Source organism: Chelonoidis abingdonii, chromosome 10 (assembly GCF_003597395.2).
Source record: "Chelonoidis abingdonii isolate Lonesome George chromosome 10, CheloAbing_2.0, whole genome shotgun sequence".
Taxonomy (NCBI): domain Eukaryota; kingdom Metazoa; phylum Chordata; order Testudines; family Testudinidae; genus Chelonoidis; species Chelonoidis abingdonii.
The window spans coordinates 1,451,378-1,466,942 of record NC_133778.1 but is presented as its reverse complement, the minus strand read 5'-3'; the positions used below and the strand labels follow the sequence as shown (position 1 = coordinate 1,466,942).

Sequence of the window (15,565 nt, the reverse complement as noted above, 5' to 3'; positions counted from 1 at the left end):
CCCACAGAGAGAGATAAGGTTTAACAAACAAGGAAGCCTGAACACCTGACCAGTAGGACCAATCAGGAACAAGATACTTTCAAATCTGGGTGGAGGGAAGCTTTTGTTGGTTCTTTGTTTTGTCCTGTCTCTCTGGGCCTCTGAAGAAGGACCAGACATGTAAGCAGATTCCCCAATTTTGAAAAATCTCTTCTGTCATAAGTTAATAAGTATCAGATAAGCAAGTTTCACTGATTTGTTCTTTATTGCAAATGTGAGTTCGCGAAGTATTAATTTGTATTGTGCTCGGGGGGTTCTTCTAGTGTTATAACTGAAAGACCTTAATATTCAGAGATTCTTAACTTTTTCTTTCTGTTGATAAAGCTTTTAAAGACTAGTTATTTTTCCAGCTGTTAAGCGGAGAGTTGAGCGGTACTCACAGGGAATTGTGGGTGGGGTGGAGGTGGATTCCGCTGTGTTTAAGATCAGGAGGTTTGAATCACAGTGATCTTCCAGGGTAATCCAGGGAGGGAAGCTTGGGAGAGCAACGTGAAGGGAAGGGTTTACTCTTTGGTCAAGATCCAGGGAATCTGGGTCTTGGGGTCCCCAGGAAGGTTTGGGGAGACCAAAGTATACACACTCCAACTTGTGGTGGCAACCTACAATGATCTAAGCTGGTAAGTAAGCTAGAGGAATTCAGTTGGTACCCCATTGTGGACCTAGGTTTAAAGTGGGAAAGAAGACGCATACACTCCTGATCTGTAACTTGGGTTTACTCATATTGTTAGTGTGGGGTGTCAGGGTGCTGTGCCTGTGATATCACAGAACAAGGTCACACTCAGTAAATCTCTATTCTAAAGTACACAGCTATGCAGGTTTATATGTGATGTAACCTTACACCTCAGTAATTGTCTTAATGTGCTGTGTTCCGCACAGTAATGAGGCTTAGCACGGTCTGTCCTGACCGCTGTCCTGATGGATCGATATGGAAACCATGAGTGAAGGGTCCTTCATTGGGACCAGTCTGTCACAGCCCTGATCCAGTCACATGTAGGGCCTCGGGCGGATACCGTACTTGGCAGTTGACATAGGCTAGTCAGTAAGGGGAGTGGGTCTCGAGTTGCAAAAACGTAAGTCATGCAAGGCTGCAAAGCACGTTGGTTGTAATCCAAAAGTAAATTTGAGCTTTTAAAAGCAAACTTGAATAGCTGTGTAAGGGTGCCTAGACTCTGCAGTGTGGAGAGTGTGTACTAAGTACATCTGATTCCAGAGCTATGGAATTTTAAATGGGATCTTTGCCATTGTTTCCTTGGCTTTGATCAGCCTTTATTTAAGCATGCGTCCGTACTATGTGCAATGTGTGTGTTGTGTGATGGTGTGCACTGCATCTAGAAATCAACACAAAACTCCAAAACATGTTTTTAAAATTCCCAATGCCAACCTTTAAACGTGATATTTGCGGAACTGTCCCCTTAGAGTTCCTTCCATCCCTGCCCAACAGCAAGTCCCTTCTACTGACAGCAGCGCATTCACCACACGAACACTACAGAGCATCAGGGGCAGCTGCATCCAGGGTCTTTGGAGACATTCGCCTCGTCTCGTGCGCCTCACCTGCATGCTCCACCCCCATGTCCTGCAGAGCCACCCACTAAGCCATAGGTTCACAACAGTAATTTTCAGGCATTGGTAGGGTGATTGGATGTGCGAGGGTATGGTGGTCCATACCTTTATTCCTTAAAAGCACTGACCATGTAAAGTGGAATGGGTGATGCTAACGCATCGGGGAGGAGGTACGGATTGCGCCCTTGAAAAAGCCAACCCCCAAACCGTATATCCTAAGACTATCACAGTCGAGGCCAGATTTTTATGGCTGCTAACCTCATAGCCTGCTTAGTTAATGAGGGACGGAAAAAATCTGGGTCAGATTATAATCACCATATTCCCTTTCTCCCCCCCCCCCACCGCCAATCACCAAGGGAAGTCCGGTAGAGGAGAATACAATATGTGATTTAAATTAAGTCTAAAAAAAAAGGGAAAGCGATGCAGTAATACGGACATTCCCAGAAGACAAAGCCAATTCAGACTAAACCAGTGGTTGAGTAAGCATGAGAAGGAAGAAGCAACAGCATGAGAGAAAGGACAGCATATCCAAGCAACGCTTCTATACAATGAACTCTAACTTTACTCTAGAGGCAGATTTGGACCATGTTTCTGCCTCAGGTCAAGCCCTTTTGCACCTTCTGAGTGTTCACAAACAGGCTGTGGTCTGGCTGCACACCTGTGGTGATCCTCCCAGGGACAGAGGAAACTCTCAGCTGTGTCTCATGGCAATAGGACTGCTCTGCCAGTCAGCCCTGATTCCTCCCTGTGTAAGGAGCAGAAGCGGGTAATGGCCAGAGGCAGAATCACACTCACAGAATGGCATATGGTAGTCATTTGTCTACGTTAGAGTAGCCGTCAATTACCCTGATCACCGGCGCCTCCCCTAATGGATAGTTAGCAGAGGAAGAAGACATTGGTTTAAATAGATGTTTACAGGTTAAATTTCACTACCGGTGTATGTGAGAGAGGGGCAAAGAAAGAAATATTCAGTCCATAGGTAAATGGTCGGCAGCTGAGCTAAATTGTAAGTATGCAATTAAGGGGCTTTTATAACAATGGATATTTTTTTCTTGTAATAGTCCATATAGCCCCATCCTGGAAGATAGGTAGCACTAATTCTCATCTTGGATCAGCTACCAAAAAGTTGAAAATGGAGATACTGTTGTCCCCCAGAGACTAAAGAAAGGAAGTTTGGGCTCTCCCTAAGCCTTACTAGGACATCCATCCCACCCCTTGCGATGTCATCTCTTCTTGGTAAATTCTGTTTTGGATAATCAGGCATTGTATGGATCGTTTCATTCCTAGGAACATTCGAGGCAACTACCCTTTTAGAGAGTTCGGTATGTATAACATGCACTCGATTCCCTAGATGTCACAAAGGCGTTTTTGGGAATGAATGTCTAACCCAAATAATGAAAATGACTGTAATGCAAAAACGTCTCAAGCCAATATCTAATTCCTGTTTTTATTCTGTATGCTAGCCTAAATAAACTGAATAGATAAACAATATTTTTCCATACCCTGAAAGACAACCACTTGGTCTTAAGTTCGTTGCCACATGAAAACAGCAGTTTAGATGTAAAGTACGAGCCTTTGGTACCTGTGCATGCAGCTGTGGAATTAGGCAGCATCAGTTAGCCGTGACATACCCACGCAAGTTCCTGCTTATTGAAAACCAGGGCCTTATAAATGCAAGTTTTAACACGTCTGCATACCTGAGTTCTAGATGGAAACAACAGATGCAGTCAGTCAGGGCACCAAGAGGGCAAGGATACAAATAGTGTGTCTGGCCATTATCAAAAAGGATCCTAAGGGAATAGGCACCCAAAACCCATTGATGGTCATGGACAGTGGAAGCACACTAATTCTCTACCCACTATTGAAAATCCATCTTCAAGATTACAGGCCTAGTACATCACGGTACACGCTGGAGGGAGAAGCTGTGCATTGGTTGGCTGTGCTCTATATGTTGCTGTGCGAAAGACATACTTCCCACAGTTGAAGTGGCCTTATGAAGGAAACGGCGTTTCACTGCTAGGATACTACGGTCGCCAAACTTAAGGTACTTTTGTATTTATTTCTTTTCCTTTCTAGAGACCCTAAACATCTGTGTGTAGTCGCTAGCTTCTTATTATAGAAAAGAACCTTCTAAAAAATGCTAAAATCGTGTTATTGGGACGCAAAACCTTAAATTAAGGTGAAAAATGAAGAACTGGCAACCTCATTCTGAGCACGTTTCGACCCCGATTACATTGTTAGTGTTTTTAGAAGGCCTTTCTCATAAGTCTTATAAAATAATTAACTAACTATTGTTTGTATAATCGTAAATAAGGTTTTAAAAATGCTTTAAGAAAGATTCATATTAAAATAAATTAAAATGCAGTCTCCCAGGCTGGTGCCAAGACCTGGGCAGTGTGAATGCCACTGAAAATCAGCTCGCGTGCAGCCTTCGGCGCACGTGCCATAGGTTGCCTACCCCTGTTCTAGACTGAGCACTGAATCCCATTGGATAGATAGAAAGATTAATCTAAATAATCTATACGGAAGCCCCTGGAACTCCATAAGATTGGATCCCTAATCCATGAACTACTGGAACTCATTTACAAAATTTTCTTAAACGTTGCATGAATATAATGTCTCATACTATAGAATTAGAATTTATAATCTCTATTCCATGATGAGATATCTTTGAGCTACAATGTATCTTAATTAAAGCTATCTTTAGATAGGCTCTTTCCTCAAAGCATTTTATCAAAAAAGGTAATTTAAATTTAATTTTTTATCCACCCTGTTTACATCCCTAGGCCAGAGAATCCAGTGATTTCTACATCTAGTCTAGTAACTTCTGTTTGAACTAGATCTTATGTTTTAGAAAGATATCCAATCTTGATCTAAACACTGCAAGTGAGGGAAAATTAACCACTTCCTTTGGTAATCTGTTCTAATGGTAACCACCCTCACAGTTTAAAAGTTTCCAGTAATCTTCTTTCCAGCTTTAATTTTGCTGACTAGTCTCTGGCCATTGGATCATGTTATACCTTTGTGTAGATTGGTTTGAGAATTGGCCTGCTAAACCCAGGGTTGTGAGTTCAATCCTTCAGGGGTCCATTTGGGGATTAGTCCTGCTTTGAGCAGGGGGTTGGACTAGATGATCTCCTGAGGTCCCTTCCAACCCTAATAATCTATGATTCTATGATTTTAGAAGTTGAATCATGACTTGCCCGTATCTGTTTCCGGCTTCACCATTTAAGTGGCAGCATCAGTCATGTGAGTCTTTACAAAATTTGACTGTACAGTAATATTTACTATCATGGGGTTTACATTTTACCGAAATATGTGCCTCGTAATTTCAGTTATAATTATATACTAGAGTGGAACAATAAGAGTAGTGATTTTGAAAACTGTAAATAAATCTGCTGAAAGTTCTACAATTGTAGATGTCAAATTAAAGAAAATAAGTGTTCAGGTAGGATTAAAAAATTGCTTAGAATGAGAAGAAACCCACATTACCTTTCCATTGTATGCGACACATATTACTGTGACAAGACAATAATGTGCAGAGTACTTAGTGTATTTTATCTGGTTAATATCCTTTTCACAACATTTAATTTGTGAAATGTTTTCAACTCTAGGGGCCCAATTCTCCACTACCTTGAACATTGTGCTATTATTCATACTCATGCAATGAGTGGAAAGTGGGATGTAAAACTCTTTAAAATTGGAATGGCAGCATTTTGCACTTGCACAAGTTCAGATGATAGCCAACATAAGGTGCAAGGCATTGGAGAGTCACAACCCCGCTGTCTGTGTCATTGAAATTGGGTAATAGAAAATGTTGAGGAAAAGAATATTTTTGTGTTCTTTCCTTATACCATTATAAATGGTGTATTTAAATCCTCCTCTGCTCTTATTTGAGTCGTGACTCTTTCGTTCTTTTTCTTTCTGGGGGGGGGGGGGAGTGCGGGGAACTTTTTAGACAACTGTTTTTGGTACATATCTCATTACCTTACCCGGAAAAGAATTTTCCATTTTATTACTGCAGCTCAGAGTAACAGCAGAGTTTTCAGATTTTAAAATTTTAATATTTTGGTGAGGTAGGCACAGAAAAGCAAAGCAAAGTGTTTCAGCCATACTCCAGTCATATTCTAGAAGAGGCTTACCCAGTGAGATTGGTACAGAGAATTACTTTCTTGAATTGAAGTTCTGTCCACTTGATACAGAAAATACTAATTTGGAGGGTAGGGAATGAATTTTTTTTAAAATATTTGTAAAGGCAAACAGAGAAGTGCTCGGGCATCCTATCACAATACGGTCTCTCTCTCTCTCTCTCTCTCTGTGTTAAAAATGGGGAATAATACATAAATACTATACAAGATAAACTTCAGTGAAATATTGCTTTGTCACTGTTTAACCAGGGGTGGGAAGAGTTTTAGAATTTAATTAGACTTTTTCTGAGTCCTGGTTCCTCTCCAAACTTACCAAAGAAGAATATGTATTCCATCCCACCACCACCTCTTCTTTAAATGTATCTATATAAAATACTATACCATGTGTTTTTTATCTATATGCACACACCCCTGTGTGCATGCATGCCCCCTGTTTATAATAGGTATATATTTGAGATCGAGACAGAGCAAAATCCAGTGTTCTTTCCCAGTGCCGAGGTCAAAAACAACAGCTATCCATTCTACTAGCCCACATCCTCTCATCAACTTCAGTTTGCATTGCTTGGTATTGCCCAAACAGCTCCTAATGGAACTGAATAATGTCAGAAAGAAGCAGACAGGTGGGCACTTTTATGAATATTTATTGTAAAGCCCTGATTAATTGAACTTTGGTTAACTTAATCATTTAGTTAATGAGAGCTCCATTCTGTCCTCTGGAGCTATTGTGTGTGTTTTCCTGCACTCAGAGGTCCCAAAATCTGGAACAGAGTGAGGAATTGCCAGACAACTTTCACTAATGGCTGAAAGAGTCAGCACCAGCCCCAGTGCACAGTGGAAAGACAGCTTTGGCAAACTGGTTGGCGTTCAAAGGAGCAACACTAGTTGCAAATCTATCCTGCATCCTCAGAACCCCCTGATATTTGAAAGATTTTTGGGTGCTCCCCAACACAAACTTATCTCTGACTTAAGGGAAAGCTAGAACTAAACTTTTCACTGTCTGTTGTGTTTAAACAAAAAGTGTCATCCTTTATTCCCCAGAATACACGATTGTGGAAAAATTGGTAGTTTTGTTCAGTGGTGTATTTGACCTGAATTCACAAATCCTGGTCCACAAGTGTAACTGGGTGGAAGTGTAACATGTATCAGAGTCACCTACATTGTTGAGATTGGGTAAATATTGTTGCTCAGGGATTCAGCCTCTTGACTCCCATGTTTAATGGAAATAACACTGCTAAATTCCCATGTAACACATTGAATAGTTATCCCTAAGTGTGTGCTAATAAACTGCCTTCCATGTACCTTAAGTCTTGTGTTGTCAAGTAACCTTGATAAGAAGACTTTAAAGCAAACTATTTTATGGAACAAAGACCCTTCCAGAGACATATTCGCTTGTTCCTTAATCCAAAACCCTGGAAGCATTTTATCAGCAGTTGTAATCGTACTTAATGTGAGAGTCGTAGAAATGTAGTGTCCTTTTATAACACTTCCTTGTATTCACATCTGCCTGAATCTCTGCTTTCACCTGCTTTCATTTGTACATCTGCTAGGGGGGAGGAATAGCTCAGTGGTTTGAGCTTTGGCTTACTAACTGCAAGTTCAATCCTTGAGAGGGCCATTTAGGGATCTGGGGGGAGAAATAGTTGGGGATTGGCCCTGCTTTGAGCAGGGGGTTGGACTAGATGGCCTCCTGAGGTCCCTTCCAACCCTAATATTCAATGATTCTATGTTATAAACCATACAGATTCATCCTCTAGTAGTGTTAATGATTAATTTCTTTCCCAAATACACTGAGAATTTCCAACAGAGAGAAGTCATTGCATGATTGATAGTACAATGCCAACCTTAGAAGTTAAGAAATAGGACTGGAAGCAACCTCCTGGATCACTACCTCCAGTCCCCACGATTGCACACAACTCGGTCATATAACCAAGTTGTCCACCTCATTTACTGCAGTCTACAGTTTTGTTTTCCTAATGTTCTTCATCTACTTGTGGAATGCATATTTCCATTGTGTTTAGGATTTCAGTTCAATGCAGTATGCACTAGTGCACAGCAGAGGATTTTTTTTTCCATGTCTCACAGGACAGTTTTTTATTGCAAGCAATTTTTGTAACTTCTGCTGCAGGCCTCGTATACGACACCTTGATGCTGAAACACCAATGTACCTGCGGAAACACAAACAGCCACCCAGAGCATGCAGGGAGAATCCAGAGCATCTGGTCCAGGCTTCAAGAGACAGGCCTCCGTGGCAAGTGTGAGGTAATAAATACTGCCACAGGAATGGGCAGACATGTAGTTTCAGTCATGTGTTTGGGACAGAGAGAACAGACTTGGTATTTGGTTCTGCTGTAGGATTTCATGTGTGTGCATTTTAAGGAACTCTAACATTCTGCTTTTAAAGACCAGCATACTGAATTTGCAACTTGGATTTCTGATTGCCACATGGGCGCACAAACTTGTACCAAATTCTGTTCTTAGATTTTCATGGATCTGACTGTGGGCTGGGTTCTGCCAAATGTATTTAATGTTTAACCCATTCATACCTGACTGTTTCTATTTGTCTGTTTGTATCTGCCATGAATACTTTCCGGGTTGTCCAATTTCATAGCATTACTGTGACGGTTACAATCACAAAATTCATAGAACTTCATACTGCATGTCTGGACAATAGTTATTGCAGTATTTGCAGTAGGAGTCAGTCATATAATTTTCTAGTATTACTCTCACTATAATGAAATACCTATCTAGCACTGACTCTTGCCGGAGTTCAATATCCATTGCTATTGTAAATTAAGATTTCTATTTTAACCCCAAGCTGTAATAACAGGAGTTATTGGTTAAATTCTATCCTTAATTTGATATTTCCAAGGCTTCTGTGGCATTTTTTTCCTTTTTAATATTGTGGTGAACTTGATGGTCTAGCTAAGATTGAGGTCCTGCAAAAGAAGAAGGCGTTTTAATGGGGTTTATGGTCCCACAGATCAGAGAATCAGTATGGTTTGTATTAATTTAGTTGTCCATCTCTGCTGTGGAGACCAGGAGGAGACTAATGAAGGCACACAGATGTAACTAAATTCCTATAATATTGGTTTATCCTGAGGAGACTGCATATTACACAGCTTCCTCTGATTAAGCTAGTCTGGTTAGAAATAATTTGAGCAGTAAGGAAGGTTAACCACTTGGGGGCAGCATTGTCATTAGCTAAACTTCTAGTGCTTGCATCTTTATATAGCCAACAAGAAAGAGTTGAGACTGGTTTGTGTCTGAAAAGTCAAATTGAATTGAACTTTGGGATTATTCTCTCTCTTTTTTGAAAAATATACACAAGACAAAGAACCTGTTGTCATTTAGGTCAGTTTTTTACAAGCAATGCTTAATCCATGCAGTATTTATTGCCTCATCTCCTACCTCTGTATCACAGACATTCTCCACGTGGCAATGAAGTGCTTTGATTTGTAAAGTTTAAACAACTGTTACCCACTTTAATTTGATCCTTCATACTGCTCCCAAGGGCGGAAATATTGGAGTTATGTTTGACAGTCAACATTTTTCCTCCCACATTTCCCTGGTCTGTAATTATCTTCTGAACATTGGTAGCCTTCAACCTCATCTTGACCCTACCTCTCCTGAAAGCCTTAACCGTGTGTTAATCACATCCTGTCTTTCCTTTTACAATGTCCTTTCTTATGATCTTCCTCAATCTCTAGTCAGTAAACTTCAGGGTGCCCAGAATGCTATGGCCTCACTGGCTTCCAGATTCTAATTGTCTTCCTGCTCCTCCTTCTCCACTGCTTTCCTAGTTATCTCCAAAGCTGTCTCACAGCCCCCTTCCTTATCTTCAAAATGGTTCCTGGACTTGCCACTCCATTTGTCCCTTTCCCTCCTCTGGCTCATCTGCCTTCTTGCCACCCATTCACATCATTCCTAATCTTGGCAGTTCCTATTTTCCTCTCCTCTGAGCCACTCTAATGGGGTCACTCATTAACTTGTACTGACCCACTAGGTCATCTCTCTGGAACTTCCAAGCCCCTGAGTCACATCCTCCCTCTTCATCTCTTCTTAAAACTCTCCTGTGGGTTCTAGCTCTGTAAAGGGTTACCCATCGGTGTGCAGTTAAGACTATGTTTACAATATATTGTTTTGTATTTAGGCAGTATCGGAATGCAGGATGCAAGGTATCTATAAAAGGTGACTGGGGAGGAAGAATTGTCAGATTTGACTGACTTGTACTGGCATGTTGGAATCTATCTGTCCCCTGTTTGCACTGACTCTAAATAACCCTTTTCTCTTCCCCATAAGGCTGGGGTACACTGCAAACTGTTGCAGATATCAGGCTTGATCTGTAGGTCTTATGTCAGGGAACTTGAATGGTCCAGAAGGAATTGGTAGGAGTGTCCTAGCATTTGGCTTAATTTTTCATCCCTAACATTGGAAGGAGAAAGCTCCTCCTAGGCACGTTATATACTTATTAAAAACAAAAACTCTATATTAAAAGGATGTTTTGGTTGTAAAGTGAAGCTCTGAGGTGTGCTTGTCTCTCAAAGTCCATGTGGAACTACATGTTTTCTGAGAAGAACAAAAGATGTCTTACTAGAAATACAGAAAAAAAGATTTGAGCAACATGAAATCTACAGTACCTAAAAATACTAGAATATTATTTAGAGTGGAGAGTGGTATTTCTAGCCTCCCACTGGGCACAGACTTTGGGGAGACAAGCACACCTCAGAGCTTCACTTTACTTTGTATGACACATGTAGGGTCAAGTCCTCCACTGGTATTAATGGTAGTTCTCCTTTGAAATCAGCAGAGATGTAGCTGTTTACCAGATGAGGATTTGGAGACCTTCTACCATTCTCCTCTATTTGTGCATAGTCAGATAATACAAGTAACACGATGTATTATTCCAGAAAATCTTAAAAAAAAAAAAAAAAAAAGCAGCAGTTGAGCACATGTCAGTTCATCTGTCTTGAGAACAAGAATGGCATCTAGGCATGCAGGGCTATGGAGCTGTGCTCCAGCTCCGCTCCAGCTCCAGGCAAAAACCTGCAGCTCCACTGCTCAGGAGCTGCTCCACGCTCCAGCTCCGGGCTCCGCTCCAAAGCCCTGTAGGCAGGGGGAAAACACGAAAGAGAGAAAGGATAAAGGAATAATTGAAACAGATTTATCGTGAGTGGGAAGTGAAGGCACAAAAGAGGGGAAATAATTTTTTCTTGGAGATTATTTTCAAACTCGTTGGGGCTAGTGTTTTTACAGCTACTTTGTAATGTGACTGTGTATTTTGCATCAGCATTTACCCTCAGAAAATCTTACCTGTAGAGTTTAAAGAAAATACAAACAAAAAAGGAACTTGCCTGGACAGGTGACCCAAATCATGAGTGGGAGAAGCTTCCTGCCATGCTTTGTTTTCTTGGTTTAAGGCTTAAGGATTTTATAAAACTACTTCCTGTGCAAATACATTTTAAAACAAATGAATACAGGTTACACCAAAGTTTTGAGGCAAAATCCCCTCTGATTAGCTTGGTTTGTGTACCTAGCATTATGCCCTACAGTGTTGTCTGGAAGAAGATGCTGCCTGTGTACAGTTTAACTGGTGTCATTGTGGCTCACTAAGTAGTGCATTCCTCTCTGGAATATCAGACATTGTAGTTGACCAAGATTTTGAGCCCACAGCCAGTGGTGAGACTTCTGCACTAGAACAGGTGCTGAATTGTTGGAAGTATTGCTGTGCTCTGAATGAGATCTGAACCACATCCTTCCAGTCTCTGTAGTCCTGATGATTTCCCTCATGTAAAATGAAAGATATTCCATGGCAGTCTCTGGTGCTCCTGGGACCTCCACATGCTGCAGACAGAGCATGGTGATGCAGGAATTCTAATATTAGTATATTGAAAATAGAAATCATGCTGTCAGGGAAATGCCAAAGTTCATTCTATTCTAAAGGAAAGCCACAAAAAAATTATTTTAGAGACACTGTGATCAAAAATACCCCAAGCACATTAGGATAAATTCTGAACCACCCAAAACACCTGTTTTTACACTCATACGTTTCATGAACAAAGCAACTTTTGCAGCACACTTAGCCTCCAAAAATTTTCATTTCCACATCACCAAACATAATGCTTTCTTGTCCAAGCGATGTATTTCCTTTGTGACATTTTAGAGAAGGTTACAAACCCCCACTTAAAATGGAAAATCTGTCACTTCCTTAACTCCAGAAAGTTACTGCCTTTTCCCTAGCATGAGAGAGAAAATCCAAGTGCCATTTTCATGTTGGTTAAAGTTCACTCTTATGTTGGAGATCAGGCCAAAGTCTTTGCACCGCTTAAGTCCCACTCAACACCTCAAAATAGCCCTTCATTGTTGCACAGGCCTTCTGCTGGCCCACTGCACAGAGGTGAATTTCAGTCGTAGCAATTAGACCTGAGCGAAAATGAGTTAAATATTAAGGCTTGCCCAGAATGCAGACTGAACTTTTTTTGAAATTTGGGAAAGGGTCCAAGCTGTAAAACCCTCTGGGTGAAATCCTGGCCCCACTGAAGTCAATGGAAGTTTTGCCATTGATTACATTGAAGCCAGGATTTCATCCTCTGTGTTCATCTACACTTGCTGGTTCCAGCTGTAAATAAGAGCATGGAGGAGAAACATTGTTCTGTTTTTTTCTGGCATACCCTAAATCAGGTTGGAATCTCAAATTTGACCTTGCGTGATCTCCAGCCCAGTTTTTAGAGCAAAAAGATTTTGATTAACCCTTAGTTGCTTCTCTGAAGAGAAGCCCCAAAGTCTTTGCCATTTAGCTGTTATTAGTTGTGGTGGGATTTCTTTGTGCAGATTTGGAACACTGTTCTTCCATCAGTGAACAGCTTATGTGGCTGACTCTTATTCATAGAAATGATTTATACCAACCACTAAATCCTGACACATCAATATGAGAATAGCTGCTGTGTAATTCAGCAAAGATTTTAGAGCATGTATCTTTTAAAAAGTCCAAAAGGTTATTTTACATATAAAATCTTTTGATCAATGGGATTAAGCTGAAATCCTTCTCATGGCTAAAAATGTACCTTTGTGAGTAAACAAAATAAGAATTTTTGCATAACAGTTTAATAAAAATATTTGTCAGCAAAAAATTGTTTTTAACCTGTAAAAAACAAACCCTTAGTGCAATATGACTTCCAGCAGTATTTCCTTTTTACCAAAGGGAAGTAAAAAGACAAGCTAGGTAATTGTAGTAAATATGATTTTACCACTTCTTTCCTTTCCCCCTGCAGTGTATTCGTGGAAGAAAAGCAACTCTAGAAGAGCTACAGACAGTTCACTCGGAGGCGCACACGCTCCTGTATGGCACAAACCCTTTGAACAGACAGAAATTGGACAGCAAGAAACTTCTAGGTACAGCAGGGGGTCATGCTTCACTACCTCTTTGGTCCTACATTCATAAAGTAATTGTTAGCCATAACACTGACCCTAGTAGTTACTGAGCATACGCCATTCTGAACGCCACAAGTCATCTCTTCTGCGCTTCAGTGGGACAGGTGATAGACGTTTGGTTTCCTCTTTCTTCCAGAGTACATCTACACTGCAGAAAAAAACCATGGCAATGAGTCTCTGAGCCTGGGTCAGCTGACTTTGGCCACCGCGTCAGGGCTACAAGCAGCAGTGTAGCTGTTCTTAGTTGGGTGGGAGCCCAAGACTCTTCTCCTTCACTGAGTTTGAGTCCAGACTCCAGACCAAGCGGGGAGTCTACTCTGCTACTTTTAGCCCCGTAGCGCAAGCCCAAGTCAGTTGACCCAGGCTCCTGAGACTCGCTGACATGGTTTGTTTGTTTTTTTTGTTTTTTGCAATGTAGAAATACCCTTTATTTCCTCTCTTTGAAGTGCCAAAGACCTAGAGGTACTGCCACCGAGGGGGAGAAGGTAGTTCAGTCTCCATACCCATTTTACCCTTGGACTCTCTGCTGTGCTTGTCACAGGATACCAGCTAGTGTGTAGGATTTGTGATGCTGGTCCTGTCCCCATAGAACTGGATTTACACCATCAAACAGCTGTCAGATGGTGACCACTCTCTGCCATTACCTACCGCAGGCAGATTTGAAATGGTGATCTAAAACAGTGGCTCTCAATCGTTCCAGACTACTGTCCCCCTTTCAGGAGTCTGATTTGTCTTGTGTAGCCCCAAGTTTCACCTCACTTAGAAATTACTTGCTTACAAAATCAGACATAAAAATGCACAAGTGTCACAGCATACTAGTACTGAAAAATGGCTTTCTTTCTAATTTTTCCCATATAATTATAAAATAAATCCATTGCAATATAAATATTGTGCTTACATTTCAGTGTATAGTACATAGAGCAGTATAAACAAGTCATTGTCTATATGACATTTTAGTTTATAGTGACTTCACTAGTGCATTTTCTGTAGTCTTGTAAAACTAAGCAAATATCTAGATGAGTTGATGTACCCCCAGGGTACGTGTACCCCCGGTTGAGAACCACTGATCTAAAAGAGAGAGGTTCTGTATCCTCTTACGAATCCCCTAACCCATTGAGTCCCATGTTCCATCTTTTTCTGATGATCCCATGCTTCACTGTTGTCAAGTGGATGAATTTTGTGTGTGTTATATGTGATATGTATCATACTAAAACTATGCAGCCCTGTTAGAGTGCTCATTTCACCAAGCTGGTTCCTAGGAGCTGGGTGAGAAAAGGAAGATCTGCAGAGTAACTGCTTGTTGCTAGGCTGTTTTCCAAGTATTATCGGCTGAGTGGCAAAGCATTCATTGTAGTTATACAGTGGATCCTCTGAGGTTATTTTTTCTCTTTGAAGATTGGAGTCTTCTTGAGTAGGGAAGTATCTATTAGTCGTGGACTGTAGACTTTCCCTCTTTCCTACTGTACAAACTAGGGATTGCTGCTCAGAAAAAGACTGTACGAGTGTCACAGAAGTCACACTTAAATGAATGTCTTACCTGAGTATACTCGTGCAGACACCTTCTCTTCTTTTGTAATTTTCAAGTGCCTGTTACCAGCATTAGGTGATAGGTTTGAATAATAGATTTGGAAGTTCTCATCTGGGAGTCATGGTCCTGGAATATGCAGTTTGAGAAAACCGTAGTGGGGATTGATTTCAGTTCCGATAGTGTGAAAAGGGGATTAACCTGATTGTCTTCAGTGGAGCTAATACTCACGGTAAGAGAGCTGGCAAGGCCTTGCTACAAGTTCAGTAGTTATGTAAAAACCCCAAAGAGGAAAACTATACAGCAGATGTTTAAAAATCTAATTAGCACTGTGGTTATTGCTGAGTTTGAGACAGTTACCACCTCATCAAAATCCAGAGAAATCTGAGCTGCAAACTTTTGGTTCTTCTGACAGTCCAAGTGGGGGTATGTCTACACTACAGGATTATTCCAATTTTACAGAAACCATTTTTTGGAAACAGTTTGTATAAAGTCGAGTGCACGCGGCCACACTAAGCACATTAATTCGGCAGTGTGCGTCCATGTACCGAGCCTAGCGTCAATTTCTGGAGTGTTGCACTGTGGGTAGCTATTCCTTAGACTATCCCATAGTTCCCGCAGTCTCCCCTGCCCATTGGAATTCTGGGTTGAGATCACAATGCATGATGGGTCAAAAACAGTGTCGCGGGTGATTCTGGGTAAATGTCATCAGTCAATCCTCCCTCCATGAAAGCAATGGCAGACAATCATTCACGAGCCCTTTTCCTGGATTGCCTTGGCAGAGCCATACGGCACGCAACCATGGAGCCCGTTCAGCCTTTATTCACTGTCACCATATGTCTGCTGAATGCTGCTGACAGACGCG

The 15,565-nt window shown here is 41.1% G+C and overlaps 1 protein-coding gene across 10 annotated transcripts in view; it reads left to right on the top strand.

The window, feature by feature from the left end:
• Positions 1-15,565, top strand: part of HDAC4 (histone deacetylase 4) — a 494,934-nt gene that overhangs the window by 382,402 nt on the left and 96,967 nt on the right. For all 10 annotated transcript variants that reach the window (XM_075069863.1, XM_075069860.1, XM_075069862.1 and 7 more), the window contains 2 exons: positions 7,873-8,006; positions 13,016-13,136. In XM_075069863.1, the coding sequence (XP_074925964.1) occupies positions 7,873-8,006; positions 13,016-13,136 (255 nt within the window). The remainder of the gene's footprint in view (positions 1-7,872; positions 8,007-13,015; positions 13,137-15,565) is intronic.